Here is a 19482-nt window from a genome sequence, read left to right on the forward strand (position 1 = left end):
TGTCTTTGAAATGTCACAACAACAAATTAAAAAATATTTAAAAAGAAAATATTGATTTATTCTTACTTTTTACTTGACCCACATATGAAATTTCTTGCTATGGTTGTTGATTTGTTTGTTATTGGTTTTATTTTACAAGTTATTTCACTTTCCTTATAGTTTATCATTATGATTTTTATTTTAAGATTTAACAGCAGCATTGAGGAGTTATTTTTTTAAATATTTTCCTTTTTTTATTATAAATTTGTTAAGGTAAACTGTTCTGGAAATAGCTTTTGTATGTTTGAGTGGCGGCGTTTTATAGCAATGAAACAAAAGAAAGGTGCAAACACCCTAATTTTAATTTCTATTAACCTCTATTATTCTTGCCATAACTGTTTTTGAGTTCTTTTTTAATAATTTATGTACTTTCAAAATATTTAACGTTTCAAATAGAATGTCCAAATCAATTGTTACTCCATTGCTTCTTTACTTGTTTTTCAGATTGTAATGATAACATGTGTATGTGTGTGTGTTTCTTATTATTCTCCATTTGTTTTTGTTGAAATCAAATCAATTATTATTAAATTTTGTTGGTTTGACATGTTCTTTTGTTACCATTCTGATAATAGTTGACATTACTTTTAGTATAATTTGTTGTTTGTTTTCATCTTCTAAATCTATGTATATATGTATGTATGTATGTGTGTGGTCGATTAGCATTTCAAACGCCATTTTTTATCAATTTTTTGTTTAAATTTAATTTTCAATTTTTGTTAATAGTTGTTTTTTTTATTTTTGTTTGTTTACTTTGTTGTTCACCTCCTAACCCTTGCCTTTGATAATGTTATTATGATGGCTGCCGTTGCTGCGGCTTTTGTTATTGTTGTTGCTGGTTGCAGCAGGGGAATTGCAGTTACAGCTCCCTTTATGTTTGCACTACGACATTGGTAAACCTTGAACATCCATCATTTCGTCTTGGGGTGATGGACGTGGTGGGAAAGCCTGCAAATGTGGTGGTGTCGCTCTGGCATACATTCCCCGTTGAGCGGCAGCAGCGGCCATGGGATATTGTAAACGATAGGAACCATCATGTGTTTGTCTTGGAGTACGTCTAGGTGAACGGGCCGGCATACGATTGGCTCTATGCATCTCTTCTAATATGGATGGCGCTACATATGTAAAACCCTGTAAGAATAATAAGATAAAACGGTAATAGTACATTTACATTTAACCGGATTTCGTTAACCCAGTGGGTTTCAATTGCCAATTCCTTTGTATATATGTCAAATAAATCCTCATAAAGTGGGTTAACCCAGTAAAAAGTTCTAATGTATATGCCGCTTAAGCAAATGAGAATTCGAAAAAAAAAATTTTGATTTTGGATAATAGTGGTACTACCCACTATATTTAATAAATGCAGTCATGTGGACGAAAAACTATAAGTCAGATAAAGTCAAACAATAAGAGAAACTGGACAAAATTAGCTATAATTAGCATATTTAAAAAAAAATCCCGAAAGTGGAAATTTACAAATTTGGATAAAATTAATTATTAATTAAAAAAATATATATCAACTGGAATTTGTTCACCTGTTTAGTATAAATGTTGATATTTATATAAATATATATATTTATATATTTTTATAAATAATCCATTTGTGGCAACAAATTATATATTCTTCTTCTGAACTAGTCCCCTACTATATATCTCTATCTAATTATCTAATTATTACTACTAATTAAATGAAATATTAATACTTGTTAACATTGTCTATGCACACATATTTATACGTATGTATATTCGTGTCAGTGGTCTCTGTGTGTGTTTTTCTTTCGGTCTGCTATCAAAATTTGAAGTCAAGCGTAAGCCTTGATTTATTATTTTAAAAATACCAAAACAAAAATAATTGTACAGCCGCCGCCCTCCACACACACAACAGGTTACGTTTATAACTCAAGGTAATAAAAACAAACCTTAAAAACAAACAGAAAATTTTAGTACAGAAAAAAATAAATAAATAAAAATAGTGCCAAGCCTAATTAAGATCAAAATGAAATAAGACTGATAATAAAAATTAATTATAATGTTTTTATCTTAATTTAATTTTTTTGTATTAGTATGGGGGTCTACTATCTAATATTACAGAAATCTTATTGGCTCTGAATTGTAACACTGTTCAAAGTTCGATTCGATTTGATTCATTATAAATGTTTAGTATATCTACCATGTAGCCGAAGACATGTGAGACGAACCCTTCCCCCCAAGGGTAAAAGTAGACATCCTCTTATTTGCTTGGTTTACGATTATATTCTGAGAATAGAATTAATTGAATATTATTTATATAAATAATTAATTTATTTTTTTTTTACATTTTAGTACTACCCATTCTAGGAAGCTCCACATACACTTTTTTATATACCGCAGACCCAATTTCAAACATAATTTTTTATTCAAAACAAATAACCAAAAAAAAAAAACACACAGATGTCACCATGTTGAGAAACTAAGTCTTAATTTGTTATGTTGTTATGTATTCCAAAAGATAATAAATTGTCATCCTTCATTGGTGTAATCGTGTAAAGAAATTAAATTCATTTTCACACGAATGCCGGTTGGCGGCTAAAGGCAGTAATGCTTGGTGGTGTGCATATAGCCACCATTTTAATTAACTGTGCTAAACCTGAATAATAATCATCATCACTGAAAGAAATTAAAAAATAAAAAACTAGACGAAAAGTTCAACAGAAATGGGTAATATCAAAAATTTACATAATCGAGAGGCATGGAAGTGTTATAAACCAAAACACACAATTGGCAAGCGAAATAACCACCAAGTGGCAATCAAATAAATTCCCATGTGAATGAATAGAAAATAAAAAAGAACAATTTTTCCACTATTGAAATATTAAAAAGAAGAAAACAAAGAAAAAAGAGCAAAAGAAAGACATGATACCCTAATGAAACAAGCATTCAGCTATCCATCCACTAACCATCATGATGGTGTGTAATGGAATTTGTATTTTTTTTTTATATTGTGTGAAATGCAATTCAAAGTTGGGCTGGTTGGCTGACTGACTGACTGCTTGGCTTAAAAGAAAATATGGTACTAACGAAAACGTTGTCACAACATAAACACCGAAGACTACAAACAAACGAAAGAAACAAAATAGTGGTGTTAATTTTTTTTGTTTTGTCTTCAAAAGAAGAGAGGTTCATGGCTAATAAAGTCTGATCCATTACTTTAGTAAGGTATTTGTTTTCAAGGTGGTCGGTTGGTCGCGTACGCATACAATTCAATCGGTAAACGCGCGCATGAGCAGCAAGCGAAATTACAAGACATAACGGATTAACTCCCATTGATAAATAACAATCAAAAAAATAAACCTCGTTCAAAATATTGAAAAGCAAAGAAGGTCCGCAAAATTACCGCTCAAAAAATATGTACTAACAACACAACACAAGCTTAAATGAAACTTAACAAACCAGCATGTGCTGGTTAATAAAAGAATGTACTCACAATAAAAATAAAGAGAAAAAGTAGGGAGAGAGAGTTTTTTTTGGCCAAAAAGTAAAAAAAAAAAACAACTGTAATAAAAAGAGGTCGTTTTGGAACGTGAGTTTAAGAATATGCGCTATAACCATGCTGAATGAAAGAAAAACTTTCCACAATATGGGACAAGTTAAACAAAAAGCAAACAAAAGAATATTTGTTTGTAGCTTTTGGTTAGCAAACGAAACAAAACCAAAAATTGGCCTGAAACATGTTTATTCGAAAGTGCAATTTCTTTTCACAAACAAACAGCAAAAACCCAAAACAAGATCTAAACCCCTCACTATCGAACAGTACTTCACCACCTATTGTTTATGATTTTGCCGAAACCAACAACAGTCAATAGCCTAAGTCTAGTTTTTGTTTTGGCCGGTGGTCACAACCTAATGAATAAAATGTGAAGCGTCCAACAACAACAACAACATCAGCATTATTGCATTTGTTGGTATTTCAAAATACAAGAGCTGTTTGTTTCATCTGTTTGATGATTTTCGGATGTTATAACAACAAAATAGGCAGACATCTTCATCCAATCAATGAATAATGAAGCAAAATGTTATATAATCTTACAACAACAATAGCAATAAAAAAATCGTTTGTTTTTTTTCGAAGAGATCATCATTATCAAATAATTATAAAACAAAAAGGGAATTGATATTGGGAAATATAAATTTACAATTAAAATATAAATACACACACTTTGGTCTTATTTTATGTAGGATTTTGGAAAATTATCAATTAGATTTGGATTGGATTTAGTTGTTTGATTAAGGAAAGCATTTGAGTTATTGGGTATTGAGAAAAATATCACCATCGAATATTTATTAAACACACAGAAAATATATTGGGAAATTTCAAAATACATACAATTTAAAAATTGAAATTCACTTAGGTCTTATTTTATGTAGGTATTAAAAAATGTTGAATTTAATTTTGAGATTAAGGGCAATAATTTGTGTTATTGGGTATTACAACTGGAAAAGTTAGTTGTTAAGAGAAAACATAATTAACGCTACAGAGGATTCCGCATAACTGTAATACTAATAACTGTAGCTTTAAATTTTATATTCAAATTCCATTAGGGAATTTTTTTTTATCAAATATTAATGACCTTAAAAGGCCATTTACATTTGAGTACAGTGATTAATCCCATACACTTCGTAAATTTTACTCAACAACAAAAAGTTGTGAATATGGGGGTCCAATATTTATATTGTATCGTAAGTTTGTAACACTTACATATGTTATGTGTAAATATGACGATTTACCAAGCATGTATCAAATCCAATACTCTTTTGCATGATATTAGAATTTTTTCTTTTCAACATGTTCACCAATGCAGGTACCACAATGAGTGGACCTATAATCTCCATCTTCCATGCATATTATATAACTCCGTTAGAAGCAGAAATGTCTTATGACTCATAAAATAATAGCCCAAATTGGGAAAGAGAAACATCCACTGTCTTTCAGGATTCGTTACAATAGGTTATATATGAACTATAGGCGAAATTATTACTATTTGGATGAGACACAATATTTACCTTCAAAATTAAACTTCTGTATTTTTATTTATCACAAGTGGAGCGACTTATCAGACAATGGGCACCTGTGGTATGGTTGGCACCGGAAGAGAAATTTATGCCATTGGAAGATATTGAAATAATATACTATGCATATCATATAACTCTGTTAGAAGCTAGAATGTCTTTTGACTCATAAAAGAACATTTCATTAAGAAGAGATGGAGAACATAAGTATCTGATAATCTATTTTAAAAAAGTTAAATCTATTTAGAATAGATGGAATCACAAATGAACATATTTTTTATTAATTTATATTCCATGTTGCCCAGTCTTTCGACCTTAAGACTGTAAACTACATTTCACAATTAAATATAAATTTTATCATTTTTTTAAAGTGGACTACTAAAAAAATATTTTACCAATTTAAAATTATATATATGTATATATTGCAAATTATATATGCAAATTAAACAGATTTTGATTAATTGGATTATGACTACTCCAGAAATTGTATTTTGTGATTTTTCAAAACGGAATAACAATAAAAACTCGAAAATAACTCGAATTCCTAACATAAATATACACAACATTTAATTGGATTCGTTTCAATAACATAGGCCTAGGTGTATTTTTACGAAAAGACAAAATACTAATACAACCAAAACTATTTCCATTTTTAACAGTTCCGTGCCAATAATTAACTACAAAGGCATAGCGCTAGAAATGCATAGCTGATTACGTTCGCAAAAATCGCAAAATAACCCATAAAAAGGATAACATCAACAAAATATGTGTAAAATAGCAGACGACACTTGTCAAACATATTGGTATAACAAAAGTAAAAACAACAACATCTACTACAAAAAGACAAAACGCCTTCAATATTGCCAGTTTCCAGTACTTTCATGTCAGCAGCAACAAATATGCAGCACTGCTGTTAATGTTAAGTTTGCAAGAAATGGTAAAAGTTATGACAGCAACAACAGCATTAGATGTTGGTCTGGTTGGTGCTGGTGGTGGTGTCTATTGGCTACACAATTGTTTATTGTGAATCCGGCATTTGCACAAACACCACTTGATGAGGGTCTATATCTACAACAACAACAAAAGCAGCAGCAACACACAAATGCCAATAATATTTATAAGATTTATAACAGAGATACCAGCAATGCCCAGCTATCCATAGAAAATTTGGCAAATGAAAATCTAACATCACTACAAAATAAAGGACGTCGTCAATATGCAGCATTGCAAGATATTGATAAAGAAGTAGGTATGCTACTGTATCCATGGGTTTATTGATGATAAATATAAAGATAATTTAAATATGTACATTAATCTGCAAGAAAAGACAGCAACAACAACGGCAAACGACCAAGAAGTAACACAGTAAAAAAACTTAAAATTGTCTACATTGCGTGAAAGTGAAATTTATTTGGATTTTTCGTCGTCGTTGCTGTTACCTCTACTGTTGACCATCCAGACAGGCACAGCCAAACTAACCAGTCAGTCATTCACACTCTGTGCATGACTAATTTTTTTCTTTTTGTTTAAATATTTGTTTTCGGGTTTGATTTGAGGTGCTCTTTACATTACAAATACAACAACTTGTGTTAATTGATGTCCATAAAATGGAAGCTAATCAAAATCGCTCTATATAAAACATATTATTATTATGAATTAGGAACAAGTTTGGTTGCTGTTTTTTATTTCAAATTATCAAAAAGGTACATCATGAAATTGAAAATGGGTTAAGTGAATTTTTTCCGTTTGCTGTTTGTGCTGTAACACCTAACAATAAACGGTTAATCTCTTTTTTTAAACAGGTTTAGATTTGTGAAATATAATATGTTTCTATTACACCATGCAGGTATTAGTTAATGCAAACACATTTCCAAACAAAATTGCAAAAAAAAAAAAAAAAAAATAGTAGTAAACCATTTTAATTATGAAGAATTTTTGTGTAATTAAAAAGATTTAATAATCCGCCATTGAGTCAAAAAGAAAGACATGCATCCTTTTTTATTGGACACAAAAATTAGTTTCATTATATATAGAACGACAATGGTAACATTGTAGTACAGTTTTTAACCTGTTGATAACAAGAAATGCTAAACTGTAGACAATTCGTTTGATCACAACAATTAATTATATAATGGGCATTTTTCTTTGTTGGATTTATGTTGATATACCGAAAGTTCTATACCTTAAATCTAACGATAATTTTCAATGGAAATACATATGACAAAACGTGGACCTTCGTTGGTAAATTGCTATGAATACCTCATGTCTTATGTGAGTAACTACTTATCAGCTTTGATTTTTCATAATTATGCAATCGAGTCGAGATTGGCTGAAACATATTTTAAAACTGCGAAAGCAAACCTTTGAGAGTATATTGTGCCTCATCAAAAATGATCCCTAATATGCAAAGACGTAATTTACAAATTGAGTTTTGCAATTAATAGTCCATATTGGGAAAGGGAAACATCCACTGTCTTTCAGAATTCGTTACAATAGGTTATATAGGAATTATAGGCGAAATTATAACTGGTTGCATGAGACACAATATTTACTTTCAAAATAAAACTTCTATTTACTTCAAAATAAAACTTTTTGTATTTATCATAAGTGGAGCGACTTATCAGACAATGGGCACCTGTGGTATGGTTGGCACCGGAAGAGAAATTTATGCCATTGGGAGTAGAGGAATTCTTGGCGCATGTACATCCTGAGAGCAAAGACAACTCGTTTACACCGGGAATATCATTTGGTGAGAATTCGGAGAAATCATATTTGGTAACAAATGCAGAAATTGGTAAGTCAGTTTATTTTGATAGTACAAACAAGGTAATTTATTAAAAAAAATTACATTCATGTACATTCAAGATCAATTATTGGAAAACGAAACATCATTTATATATGGACGTAATCCAAATGTATCGCCAGTTCCCATATATGCTGTGGTTACATTATGTCACACGGAACAATTACCCTTACCAAATACGGAACCGACATTTAACCAAGCAAATATAAATTTACAACAACCGCCTATAAACCCAATAAACTATGCTGCACCTCCTATACATGGTCCTGCTGCCGGTTCACCAGTTGTCCCTTTAGCCTTAGTACAACAACAAAGATATGCGCCCACACCTGTGGAAATTACTAAAGCCACACGAGGACCCTACATACCAGTGACACTGGGACCACAAGACCAATTCAACAACACCATAAGACGTTCGTCTCGTTTGTATCCCCTTTTCAAGAGGGTTAGACGTAACATTACTCCCGTATATCCCAACAATTTAGCAACACCCCAATTACCAATTACACCATTCGATTTGGTAATGGGTGAAAGTGCTCCAGCATCTGAAATGTTAACAGCACCAATTGCAGTAGCAAAAAAGGAATCCGATGCCACAGACAATAATGAGAATGTTAATAATTTTATTGCCAATTTATCGGATAATGTCAAATTCAGTATACCTATCAATGAACAGGAAAATGTATTGGCCAATGAAAATAAACCACAACAAACATTTGCCTATAGAGAAGGTACTCCGGTGCCTTCATTTCATGTCACCTACTGGATGTTCTATCCATATAGTCAGGGCAAAAATATGTGTACATTGAAATTGGGACCATTTGGTCGCATACCATTTCCGGCCGTCTATGGGTACTGTTTGGGACGAAAGAAAGACATTGGCAGTCATATTGGTGACTGGGAACATATGACTTTGTATTTTACTGGAGCAGCGGAACCGGAAGCCATGTATGTTTCAGCACATGACGCAGGTGCATATTATACATATAATCGACTGACAGGCTCTTTTGAATTTAAAAGACAGGAGACAAGGAAGGGTATTTTACAAAGGCCCAATTTTCCAAAAACTGTAACGACCTTTAATGATCATCCCGTTCTATTTGCAGCAAAGGTAAGGGAGATAATTTATGAAATATTTCGAATAAAAACAACACAACATTTCTTCTCAGGGTTCCCATGGTTTATGGACAGCACCTGGAAAACATCGTTTTGTCAAAGTCGCTCGTTTATATGATATAAATGGATTCGGTACACCATGGAATACTTGGAAAAGTGTCACAATAACATACGAAAATTTAAAATCATATGGTTGGTTGGAAAACGATTTGATATTTTGTAAAATAAAAATCTAATCCAGTTTTATTTTCAGGACGTTCATTGACACCCACTTGGCTTTCATTCAAAGGCAAGTGGGGTAACCCGAAAAGTAAATGTCATCCATTAAGGCGTATCGGTTTGAATTTTTGCGAGTACACCGATGGACCAACTGGTATACCACTGAAAGAACCACATTTTCAATGTGGCGCCTCCTATAGATAAGCTCATGTGTTTTAGTGTGTATGACAGTATTTTAATTTGTTACTGCTTATTATGTTGGTGGTATTTATTTATTTTAGACAATTATTTTACTCTTATATATTGTTCAACTGTTCTGTTATTTGGAAAATTGTTGATAATAAAAATAAATCTATTTTTATACATTTTTATATAAAAAGAACTCAAGACGTTTTTGGAATAACAAAGAAACAGAAGTGATATGAGCCCTGTGAGCGTGAATGCGAGCCTTTGAATACACGACTTGCAAGATTCCTTTATGACCGTCCCTAAATCATTGATCTTACTCTCCTAAAATATATACTCCTTCAAATCGCATGTTAAATATATAGTTTGATGCTCAAGGTTATATCAACATTCTGAGCATGTATTTTTTTTATTTTTTTATTTTATTGCCACGAAAAAGCCATCTGGCCAATAAATATCGCAACATGCCAAAACTACAAAAGTGTACTTCACATTATAAAACGTATCTTATAGCTATATATATCTTAATATAAATTATGAATTCTAAGTAACAAACTTTAAAGCATATTTAAATTCATTTTAAAACTAAACAGTTCATATACTAACATAATATATGGATTTTAATTAACAAACTACAAAGCAGAAAAGGCTCCCCAGCCATGTAAAAATAAAGCAGTAAAGACTATTGTTGGTAATATCTAAGCAAAAGAACTGAATAAAGTCGCATCTACCAAACAAATTAAAAAATACATTAGTCCAGCATGTAATTAACAGCAAAATCTACAAACTTGCGTTGAAATACACTGCGCGAAAAAGAAAAATGTCGTAGTTCAACAGGAAGTTGATTCCACAAACGTGACGAACGAATAATAAAAGATCTTTCATATAAACAAGTGGAATAGCGCGGGAAAATTAACTGAGTGTTCCTGGTAGATCTAGAGAAAACAAGTCTATCACGCAGGACACCGGGAAGATCTAAAGTGACAGATTTATATAGAAATGAAATAACTCTTTTCTTTGCGAAAACAGAAAACGGTACTCCTAGAAATTCAGCCGCATAAGCTGAAACATGATCTGATCGACGTAAATTATAAACGTACCTTACAACCATATGGAACAATTTTTCTATTTTGTTAAAATGCTCATGTGTGGTGCCAGATACAACTTCTATACCATAAGAAATAAGCGATATTAACAGAGAATAAGGAAGATTTCTCTTTACAAATCGTGGCAAATAGAATTCAGTTGAGTATAATTTTCGAAGAATATTCATTACACTAGGGTGTAGAGCATCAATATGAGCAGAGCATGAGCATGTATTAAATGAAATTTGGAAGAACATTTTGAATAATTATTTATCGACCCAACATTTACAGAGGACGTTCATCGATGTATATTTTTTTAGGTTTGTATATGTTTTCAAAATCGATCACTTCTTTAAAATTGTTTGCAAAATGTTTTTGTACTTACTTGGAAAATTAAATTGACACTTTCACTAAGAGTTGTTTCATCTGGAGAATCTACGGGTATTTGTCTTGTAAATCTGGTATCAAATTGTGACACATCATCTTCGCTGCGCTGTATTTTGTAATAGAAGAAAAATAAACACATTTCAATTGCAACTCCTATTAAATATTCCACGAAGTGGTCGAACATACCAATAATGGTTTAATTGGTGGATCTAAACGTCTAGCAAATACATCATCCCAATTAACATGTTTAAAGAAGGGATGTGCTTGGACGGCAGCTGCATCTTCGGGGCCACTACCCAAACGTTGTGACTCTTGGCGTTTCATTAGGCGACGTACTAAATCTCTAGCTTCTGGTGTTAGATAAGCTGGTAAATTTAGTTTGGCTTTTAAAATAGTCTCTATGGTCTTTTTACGATCCTCAGCGGTGAAGGGAGGCTAAAAAATTTAAAAATATTTTAATACATTAAATAATGTTCTTAAAACAAAATTCAGCTCAAATTTCAATTCAATTAAAATATTTCAGATTATAACGTGTGACTTAAATAGTTTACAATAAATTTAAATGATTCCTTGAATCAATGGAAATTTGAATTAAGTAGAAACTGTTAACTATGATTCTGAAGTTGAATAAAATTGAAATGTGAACTTAAACAAATTACTAGTTTCTTATTTCGATATATAATTATTGTATTATTTGCAGGATGTTGAAATTACATATTATTTATAATAAAAAAACTACTTACAACACCAGTTAACATATCAAACATCAGAGCACCCAATGACCACCAATCAACGGCTTTACCATGTCCTCGACGAGTCAAAATTTCTGGTGCCCTACAAATAAAATAAAACAACAACATTATAGTATATACTTCAAATCAGACAATGTACATTTACTTACATGTATTCAATGGTGCCACAGAATGTGTGTGTTACAATGCCCTCTTGTATATGTTCCTTACAGAGACCGAAATCTGTTAATTTTACGTGACCTTGGGCATCTAATAAAATATTTTCCGGTTTTAAGTCACGATATATAATTCCCAATTTATGCAAATGGCCCAATGCCATAATGATTTCACTTAAATAAAAGCTGCAACAAAATAGGTTAAATAGTTAATTACAAAACATAATTATTCTCTTTCTTACCATGTTGTATCTTCCAAGAATATACCCTCACGTTCTAAATGCATAAATAGTTCGCCACCACTTAAATATTCTAGAATCAAATATAATTTGCCGTCTGTTTGAAAAGCATAGACTAATTCGACAATAAATGGATGTTTGACAGCCTCAAGAATGTTACGTTCGGCACGCGTATGGGCTGTGTCCTTTTGATTTGTGACTATGGAGGCTTTTTTCAATACTTTCATGGCAAAATATTTGTTAGCATCGCGGCCAGATGTTTTGCGGACCTATTGAAACAAAAACAAAATGTTAGTTAATATTTTATTTAGTAAAAGTAGTTATTTAAGTGAATAATGCATACCTGAAATACTTTGCCATAGCCACCTTTACCCAAAACTTTTTTCAATTCAAAATCTTTTGGTCCAAGCTTTATTTTACCGGGATTAACATTTTCTTCAGACAATTGTATAGTCTCTTGTCCTTCGGCTCTGTGAATTATAAAATATTATTTTAGGATTTATTTTATATTGATTTTATGATATAATATGAGCTTTTTGTATTCAATATCGACTATCACTAAGTCCCTTTTGTACCTACTGGTTGGCTGGCCCACGAAGAGCAGGAATTAATATATTCTTTGTCCTCTAAAAAATAATAGATTGTTTTATAGGTAACATGAAACTGTTTTAAAAATCCAAACCAGATCCATCCTTGACGTCATTATAATAAGTGGTTCTAACCCCCACAAGTTTTTCTAACATTTCATTTCACACAATACCCATATGAATGGGGATATCCAAACTTCTTATTAAAAAAAAACATCAGTTAAGAAGTTTATCTTACATCGATGTAAATTCTACATGGATGCTAGAGAAAAAGTAACCCTGCAAACAAGGAAATTGTCTAGAGAAATTCTTATTGGTGTTTACACTTAAAAATTCTAAAATTAAATGGTAATCCTAAAAAATCAACAACCAGTTTTTTTTCTACCTCGTAAAATAGGTGGAGAGAAGATCTTTCGGTTTTAGCACAATAATTTGCACTGCAATAGCAGCGAGATATTTAATCTTGAAGCAGACAATTCCGGAGGCAATTATTATATTATAAAAATAAATACTTTTACAAAGATTTGGAATTTAAATCTTGTAGACATTTCGTCCAGTCATAATCAAATGTTATTTTTAATTGGCAGTCATTTGTAAATCGTATAAATATGTTTATGTGATTGTGTGTGTGCATAAATTATATATAGTGCACAACTTACTCTTGTTGTAAATTTATGCTTAATTCCGGTTCTAGATCAACCTAAAATGAAACAAAACAAAATAAAATTCATTAGTATGATGCCGTTGCCGTCGTTTGTATATTAATTAATTTAATTAGAGTCAAAAAGAATGGTGTGGGAAATCGCAATATTTAAAATAAAGTTTAGTATGTCTGTCTATCGGTCTCATGTCTCAGACAAATATTGCACAAATTGTAAATTACAATATTGATTTACGTGTGTTACAATATATGTAGACGATTTGCGTATTAATAAATACAGTACAATATTAGCTAAATGTAGTAATAGAAAATGTGTTATCTAAAAATCAATGATAAGAGAAAATCGCAGTTTTAACAATAATTTATTGTTAAATATATTAAAAAATATCGAGATAAAAATCGATGCGATTACTTTTTGTCTTAGATTAATTCCAATATAATAATTCATGTATTCCGAGTTTGACTCTCTTTCCCGCACTCATCGAGTAGATAAACAAAAACACTTATTAACATGCTAATCATAATTTACAATACGAACACGAATTTTAGACCAACCATCATTAATCGAGAACAAGTTTTATATATTACCCACTGTCATAAATAATAATTTTCCAATATTTAGAAAAAACAGTATTGTTCACCGACCATATTAATGCACAATGTAATCCATAGACAAATTTGTCGAATTGTTTATGGAATTTACATATCGATACATCACCACACCACCACATCATATAAGATCCATGTCATAATTCATTATGACAAAATATTGCAGAGAGGTAGGGAGAGAGAGTGATGAATACACAGATTAACATGTCATATTGCATTTGAAAAATAAAAAAAAAACATATTATAGGTGCAGACTTTGTGTTAAGACATGATATCTATAACGTATTTAGCTTTTTTTAATGTTAAAAGGTGTTGTATGTAATATATCGATATCATTTGGATTGCTGTCTCAAATTTTTTGATAACGAATAATGATGAGAACACGTTTTTATATCAGCTGTTGTTTATTAATAAGCTCTTTTTTAATCCATGCTCTTTAAATTATATTTATCAAAAATGATACCTGAGCTGCTGTCTGTAAACATCTCTGTTTTCACTTCAAATTATATTCTTTAAAATCTTCTTTGATACCTTTAAAGGATCGTTTAAGAAATCGGGCTTTTGGTTATGGAAATTCTTGACAAATACTTATTGTAAACCCCACACATACATTTATGAAGTACAGTCAGCCTTCAAATTTTTTATTTTATAATTTTTTTTTTATAAATTTTAATAAATAGGTGCAAATGTAACCATTACACTGAATATACATATGATATACTTTAAGTTCGATTTAAATGTTTTATTACTGTTTTATTGGACCAGGTCATTATGTGACCCCAATTATAAATCGTTAGCTAAAATGCAAAAAGGCGTAACTAACAAAAAATTGAAAATTGAAATTGACTTTGTCAGCTCATGTAGTTTATTGACATTCACAATATTTATTCAAAGAGACAATTTTCAATTTTTTGTGAGTTACGCCTTTTTGCATTTTAGCTAACGAAATATATATATATATATCTTTAGCTAAAATGCAAAAAAGGCGTAACTAACAAAAACATAATTGTGTAGGAGAAGCAAAAAACTGTTTTGAATGAAAACTATAAACATGTCATGTGAAATGGAAAAGTGTGCCCGGCAGGGTGATATTGCATATGACGAATAATAGACTATAATTTCTTTAACAAATTTAGTTATTTAGTTTAATGGTAGTTATAACAATTAAGTAAAAACGTAAATTTTTTGTTAGTTACGCCTTTTTGCATTTATCAAATAAACCCACTTGTAGTTACGTCTTTTTGTTTTTTGTTAATAGAAGCTCCTGTTTTGACCGCAGACGTGTAAAACTTTGTCAACACATGTAGTTTATTGACATTTACAATATTCATTCAAAAAGTCAATTTTCAATTTTTTGTTAGTTACGCCTTTTTGCATTTTAGCTGACGATATATATATATATATATATATATATAAACCAAAATTTATTAATTTTAAATTCTGTAAAATTTTGAAATTTTTTAACAATATTGTGTGTATTTGTTAAAATACTTTTACTTAGAATGGTGCAAGATAAATACACAAGCATTAACATATCAAAATTCCCTACCCCTCCACCAGCTTGTAAACTACAATTATTTACCGGTTGGTCTAGACTAGGAACGTACAGAAAAAGTGGAAGGAATTATTTTTTCGAAAATAAATTCTTATCAATTATTGCCTAACAAAATGTTCCACAATAAGAGAGAACACAGCGACTTGATAAGATTTTGAGTAAAGTGAAAATAATATTTAATTTTTTTTTTATTTTGTAAATAGTTTAACAAACTATAGATTTATGAGTGGTTAGACGTTCCCGGTGAAGTGCACAGCAAGGGTTAGTCGTCAGACATACACTAATCACATTTAGACTGATATGAGTGTTTTTTGTACGTGGTTGGTCTACAGAAACACTACTTTTTTTGATAACGGAAATACAATTATGGGGGGATTCAATCACTCTTATTCAAACTATATGCATTGGGTCTTTTTGTATTTGCTGGGGTGAAGATCCAGACACAATAAAATGTTATTTACATTACTAATAAGAGCTCCATTATGTCTATTTCGCTTTTACCACATCACTGCGATCTATCTTCATATAAAAAATGTGGGGGTAAAGGTGTATATCACTCATTTAACACCTTAACATTCATTCATTTATTGATTCTTATCAGTATTGCTGCAAAGGATTTCGCACAAAAATCAAACCCAATAGTCTGTGTGTTGTTACAAATGTTATGTCGAGTAGAACACATGAAATGGTAATTATTTCGTGGGAAAATATACAGAATTGATAATGCCGAGTGATTAATGGAACCAAACTTCCCCAAGAGGAAATATAAATGTTATCATGGAATAGTTGGAACAAATACAAAAAAAAAATCACTATTTAATTAGAGATAGGCATGATAACGGAATGTCTGCCATTGTAGAGATATAGAAGGAAGAGAAGTTATCTAGAATTATGAAATAAAAGTTGTAAATTATATTACTTGCCAATATAATAGAAAATAATTAAAAATAATTTATTTGTTAAATTGTATCAATATAGATACATTTTTGGGAACAACATATGCCAAGAATATGTTTGATATCTCTTAAATAAATCCATGGAAAATATGTGAAAATAACACATTTCGAATGAATAAGGCGAGTCCCACAAATGCTCAACAACAAACACCGGGCAACATAGAAAAAAACGAAATTTAATCGTAATTAGAATAATACTAATATACTCATATGTACGTCGATTCAGTATATTATTCTAAATATATCCAGATAATACTAGTACCTCATAATCTATACAAAATATTAATATGATTACCTCATAATCTACCAAGAGTAGATACTACACCACAGACCGACATTCGGTTTTGCTATTGAGGCCATTTTTACAAAATTGACATATTGGTTCTGCTGGTAGATCATGCACATTAATATTTTTTCTCAGAGCTTTAAAACGAAAAATAAAGAACAATGAGGCAACTTTGCGGAAGAGGATCTATCCAATGAAGGGCAGGATACAAGAGACGCAAAACTCGTGGAAGTAATTAAAAGAATATCTTAAAGCACCATCTTAAAAACCTTGGCAGGTGGGAATGTCATATATGAAAGCAAACCTTGCAAATAAGAATAACCAAAACAATTATGGAAAAATTTGTAGCATCGGTGTCTAAGCCCGTATTCTTTTTTCGTCAGTCGTTTTTGAAAATGAACTATAAGTACCGCCCTCTCGCACTTAATCTCAATTTAGATTGGTACAATACTGCTTATAATGCACAACAACTTGACGGATCTTGTCGAATAGTAGCAATGTGCCATATAGGTACATTCTTAGAAATAAATATTTTAATGCTAATATATATAAAACAATTATATAGTATCGATAACTATTATATGTATTTGGGAATAAACTAACCTAAAATGTTGTATTTTCAAACAAAAATTATAATATCGCAATTAAAATATATTAAACAAAGCACGTCATAAATTTGTTTGTAGATCGACTTTAAATGTGGAAGGGTATTCGGATAAGTGCATATTTTTTAAATGCGAACTGAACTGAATTGTATATAATTCAACAACAATATTAAAACTTAAATTTTGAAACATTAACAGGATCAAGGGATAGGGGATCAATCTAACCGATGTAAATAATATGCAATTGAAAGATGAAGAGGAGAGTAGGGGAAAATACTTAGCTCACTTTAAGAATAGAAAACAAATCGAACATAAATATTATTCTATAATGGGTATATCTGTCTCCTATTTTCAAATATTTTTTGGGGTAACTCTATACGAAATAGCCAGATTTTAAAACATATTTTCGATTAAAACAAGTTTTGCTTAGAAATTATTAAAAATGATTTACTATTCAGAAATATAGTTTTCTAACTTATGTCACACAAATCAATTATTTGTAAATACACCGAGGAGAACATACAAACGAGAGCGATTTCTTCTATTATCGTTTCAGTTCCTTTTTATATTTGACTGTAACTGATATCTATGGTTTAATTCAAATAATTAGTGATTACCAGGACCTCGTTCTATAGAACCTATTTATAAATTCAAATTCAATGTTATTTACCCGTATTTCAATGGTTTTATATGCCCCAAAATGATTTATTGAGTTCCTCCATACTTGTATTGTGGTACTTAGTTTATGATTTCTACCGCTACGCCTGACAAATATTAATTAAATATAAGATTCGTGATGGTATATATATATATGCTTTATACGTTTACTTCTTCAGTCCAGTCCGTTGGGGTATTTAATCCGATAATGTCCTATTCTACTACTAGACTTTCTGCTCAAACAGAATAACAGTCTTAATTCATACTCGCTCTCTCTCTCTCTCTGCATGCACTTGCACGCACACATGCTTCATGTTATATGATTTAACAACAACAATAATTTGTTCATTAATTGTTTCCAAAAAAATAATTGTCATCATGGTCACCACCACCGTCAAATGAAATTAGTGTTTTATTTGAAGAAAAAAAATCAAATTTAATTTTTTGCAATCGACCGACCACCAATTATTTTGATGAGAATATTTTATTTTTTATTGAATTGTCTCAAGGCGATTCAAAATTTCTAGATTGTTTTTGGGAGCTTTTTGTTTTTGTTTTCAATTCAGAAGAAGTGTATTTCTTTTTGAACTGCACACACAACTACATTAATATTGATAAACGAATCTATCTATGCCCATTATTCCTGTCGTCTACACCTGATGCTTTTCTTATTGGGTTAATGACATTCCAATTGGAAGAATGCAAGAAAGAAGATTGCTGCGTTACTTTTATTTTGACCCACACAAATGTGTTTCGAAATAAACTCGCTCGCTTTCTGTTTCTTTTTATTCACATTCAATTCAATGCGTTTTTGTTTTCTATTTCTAATAAATATTTATGCGAAGGCGACAATCACAAATTGATCAAGTTTTGTTGGTATTATTATTAATTCTTATTCTTTTGTTTTTGTTGTTGTCCGTCCGCTCGTACGAGCGTGTACTGTTGTTGTCTTCGTCGTCGTCGCTGACGACGTCTTTGTCGCCGCTGTCGTTTTTTGTTGTTGTTGTTGTTACTCAGCAGTTTCTGTTCGGTGTGTCGGTCTGTCTGTAAATACGTAATTAAGAATTGACAAGAGCAGCAGCACGTTTTTTGTTGTTGTATTCTTGAGTAGCTTTGCTGGCTGCTCTTCTCTGGGTCTTGACAAGTTCGTTGTGTGTCTTGTTTGGACAATGGTTTTTGATGTTGTTGTTGTTGCTGTTGTCATTCGTGTTGGTTAGGGTAAATGTTAGAAGAAAACATTTTTAGAATGCGTTGTTATTTGTTTGCTACTTACATCGTCCAATTCAATTTTATCATCATCTGAATCACGGGGATTCTCGTCCTCGTGGAGTTCGAGAACAAAGAGTTCACTGGGGTCACTCACGTCAGCCATAATGCTGAATTGTTGCACCAGATATTTTCTTATGGGAAAATGAAATAACGAACGTGGAGAGCAGGGCAAGAATCGAATTCACGTTGAATTCGTGGTGTTGGTTGATGATGGTAGCAGTAGCAGCGGCAGCACCAGCAATCACATACACCACCTCAACAAAGAACGGTGAC

The 19482-nt window shown here is 31.2% G+C and overlaps 2 protein-coding genes across 2 annotated transcripts; one reads left to right on the forward strand and one right to left on the reverse strand.

The window, feature by feature from the left end:
* Positions 1–800: 800 nt before the first annotated feature.
* Positions 801–19350, reverse strand: LOC133335369 (ribosomal protein S6 kinase beta-2). Its single transcript, XM_061543649.1, has 9 exons — positions 19214–19350; positions 13271–13311; positions 12368–12494; positions 12028–12293; positions 11780–11971; positions 11622–11712; positions 11065–11313; positions 10877–10984; positions 801–1167 (listed from the first exon to the last, which is right to left on the reverse strand). The coding sequence occupies exons 1-9, from the start codon at positions 19310–19312 to the stop codon at positions 919–921; spliced, it is 1422 nt and encodes a 473-aa protein (XP_061399633.1). The 5' UTR covers positions 19313–19350; the 3' UTR covers positions 801–918.
* LOC133335370 (uncharacterized) lies at positions 6234–9424 on the forward strand. Its single transcript, XM_061543650.1, has 5 exons — positions 6234–6331; positions 7691–7876; positions 7948–8996; positions 9055–9193; positions 9255–9424. The coding sequence occupies exons 2-5, from the start codon at positions 7750–7752 to the stop codon at positions 9422–9424; spliced, it is 1485 nt and encodes a 494-aa protein (XP_061399634.1). The 5' UTR covers positions 6234–6331; positions 7691–7749.
* Positions 19351–19482: the final 132 nt, after the last annotated feature.

The sequence above is a fragment of the Musca vetustissima genome, unplaced genomic scaffold, assembly GCF_032173495.1.
Source record: "Musca vetustissima isolate MV318-11 ecotype Yass unplaced genomic scaffold, APGP_CSIRO_Mvet_v1 utg7685, whole genome shotgun sequence".
Taxonomy (NCBI): Eukaryota; Metazoa; Arthropoda; class Insecta; order Diptera; family Muscidae; genus Musca; species Musca vetustissima.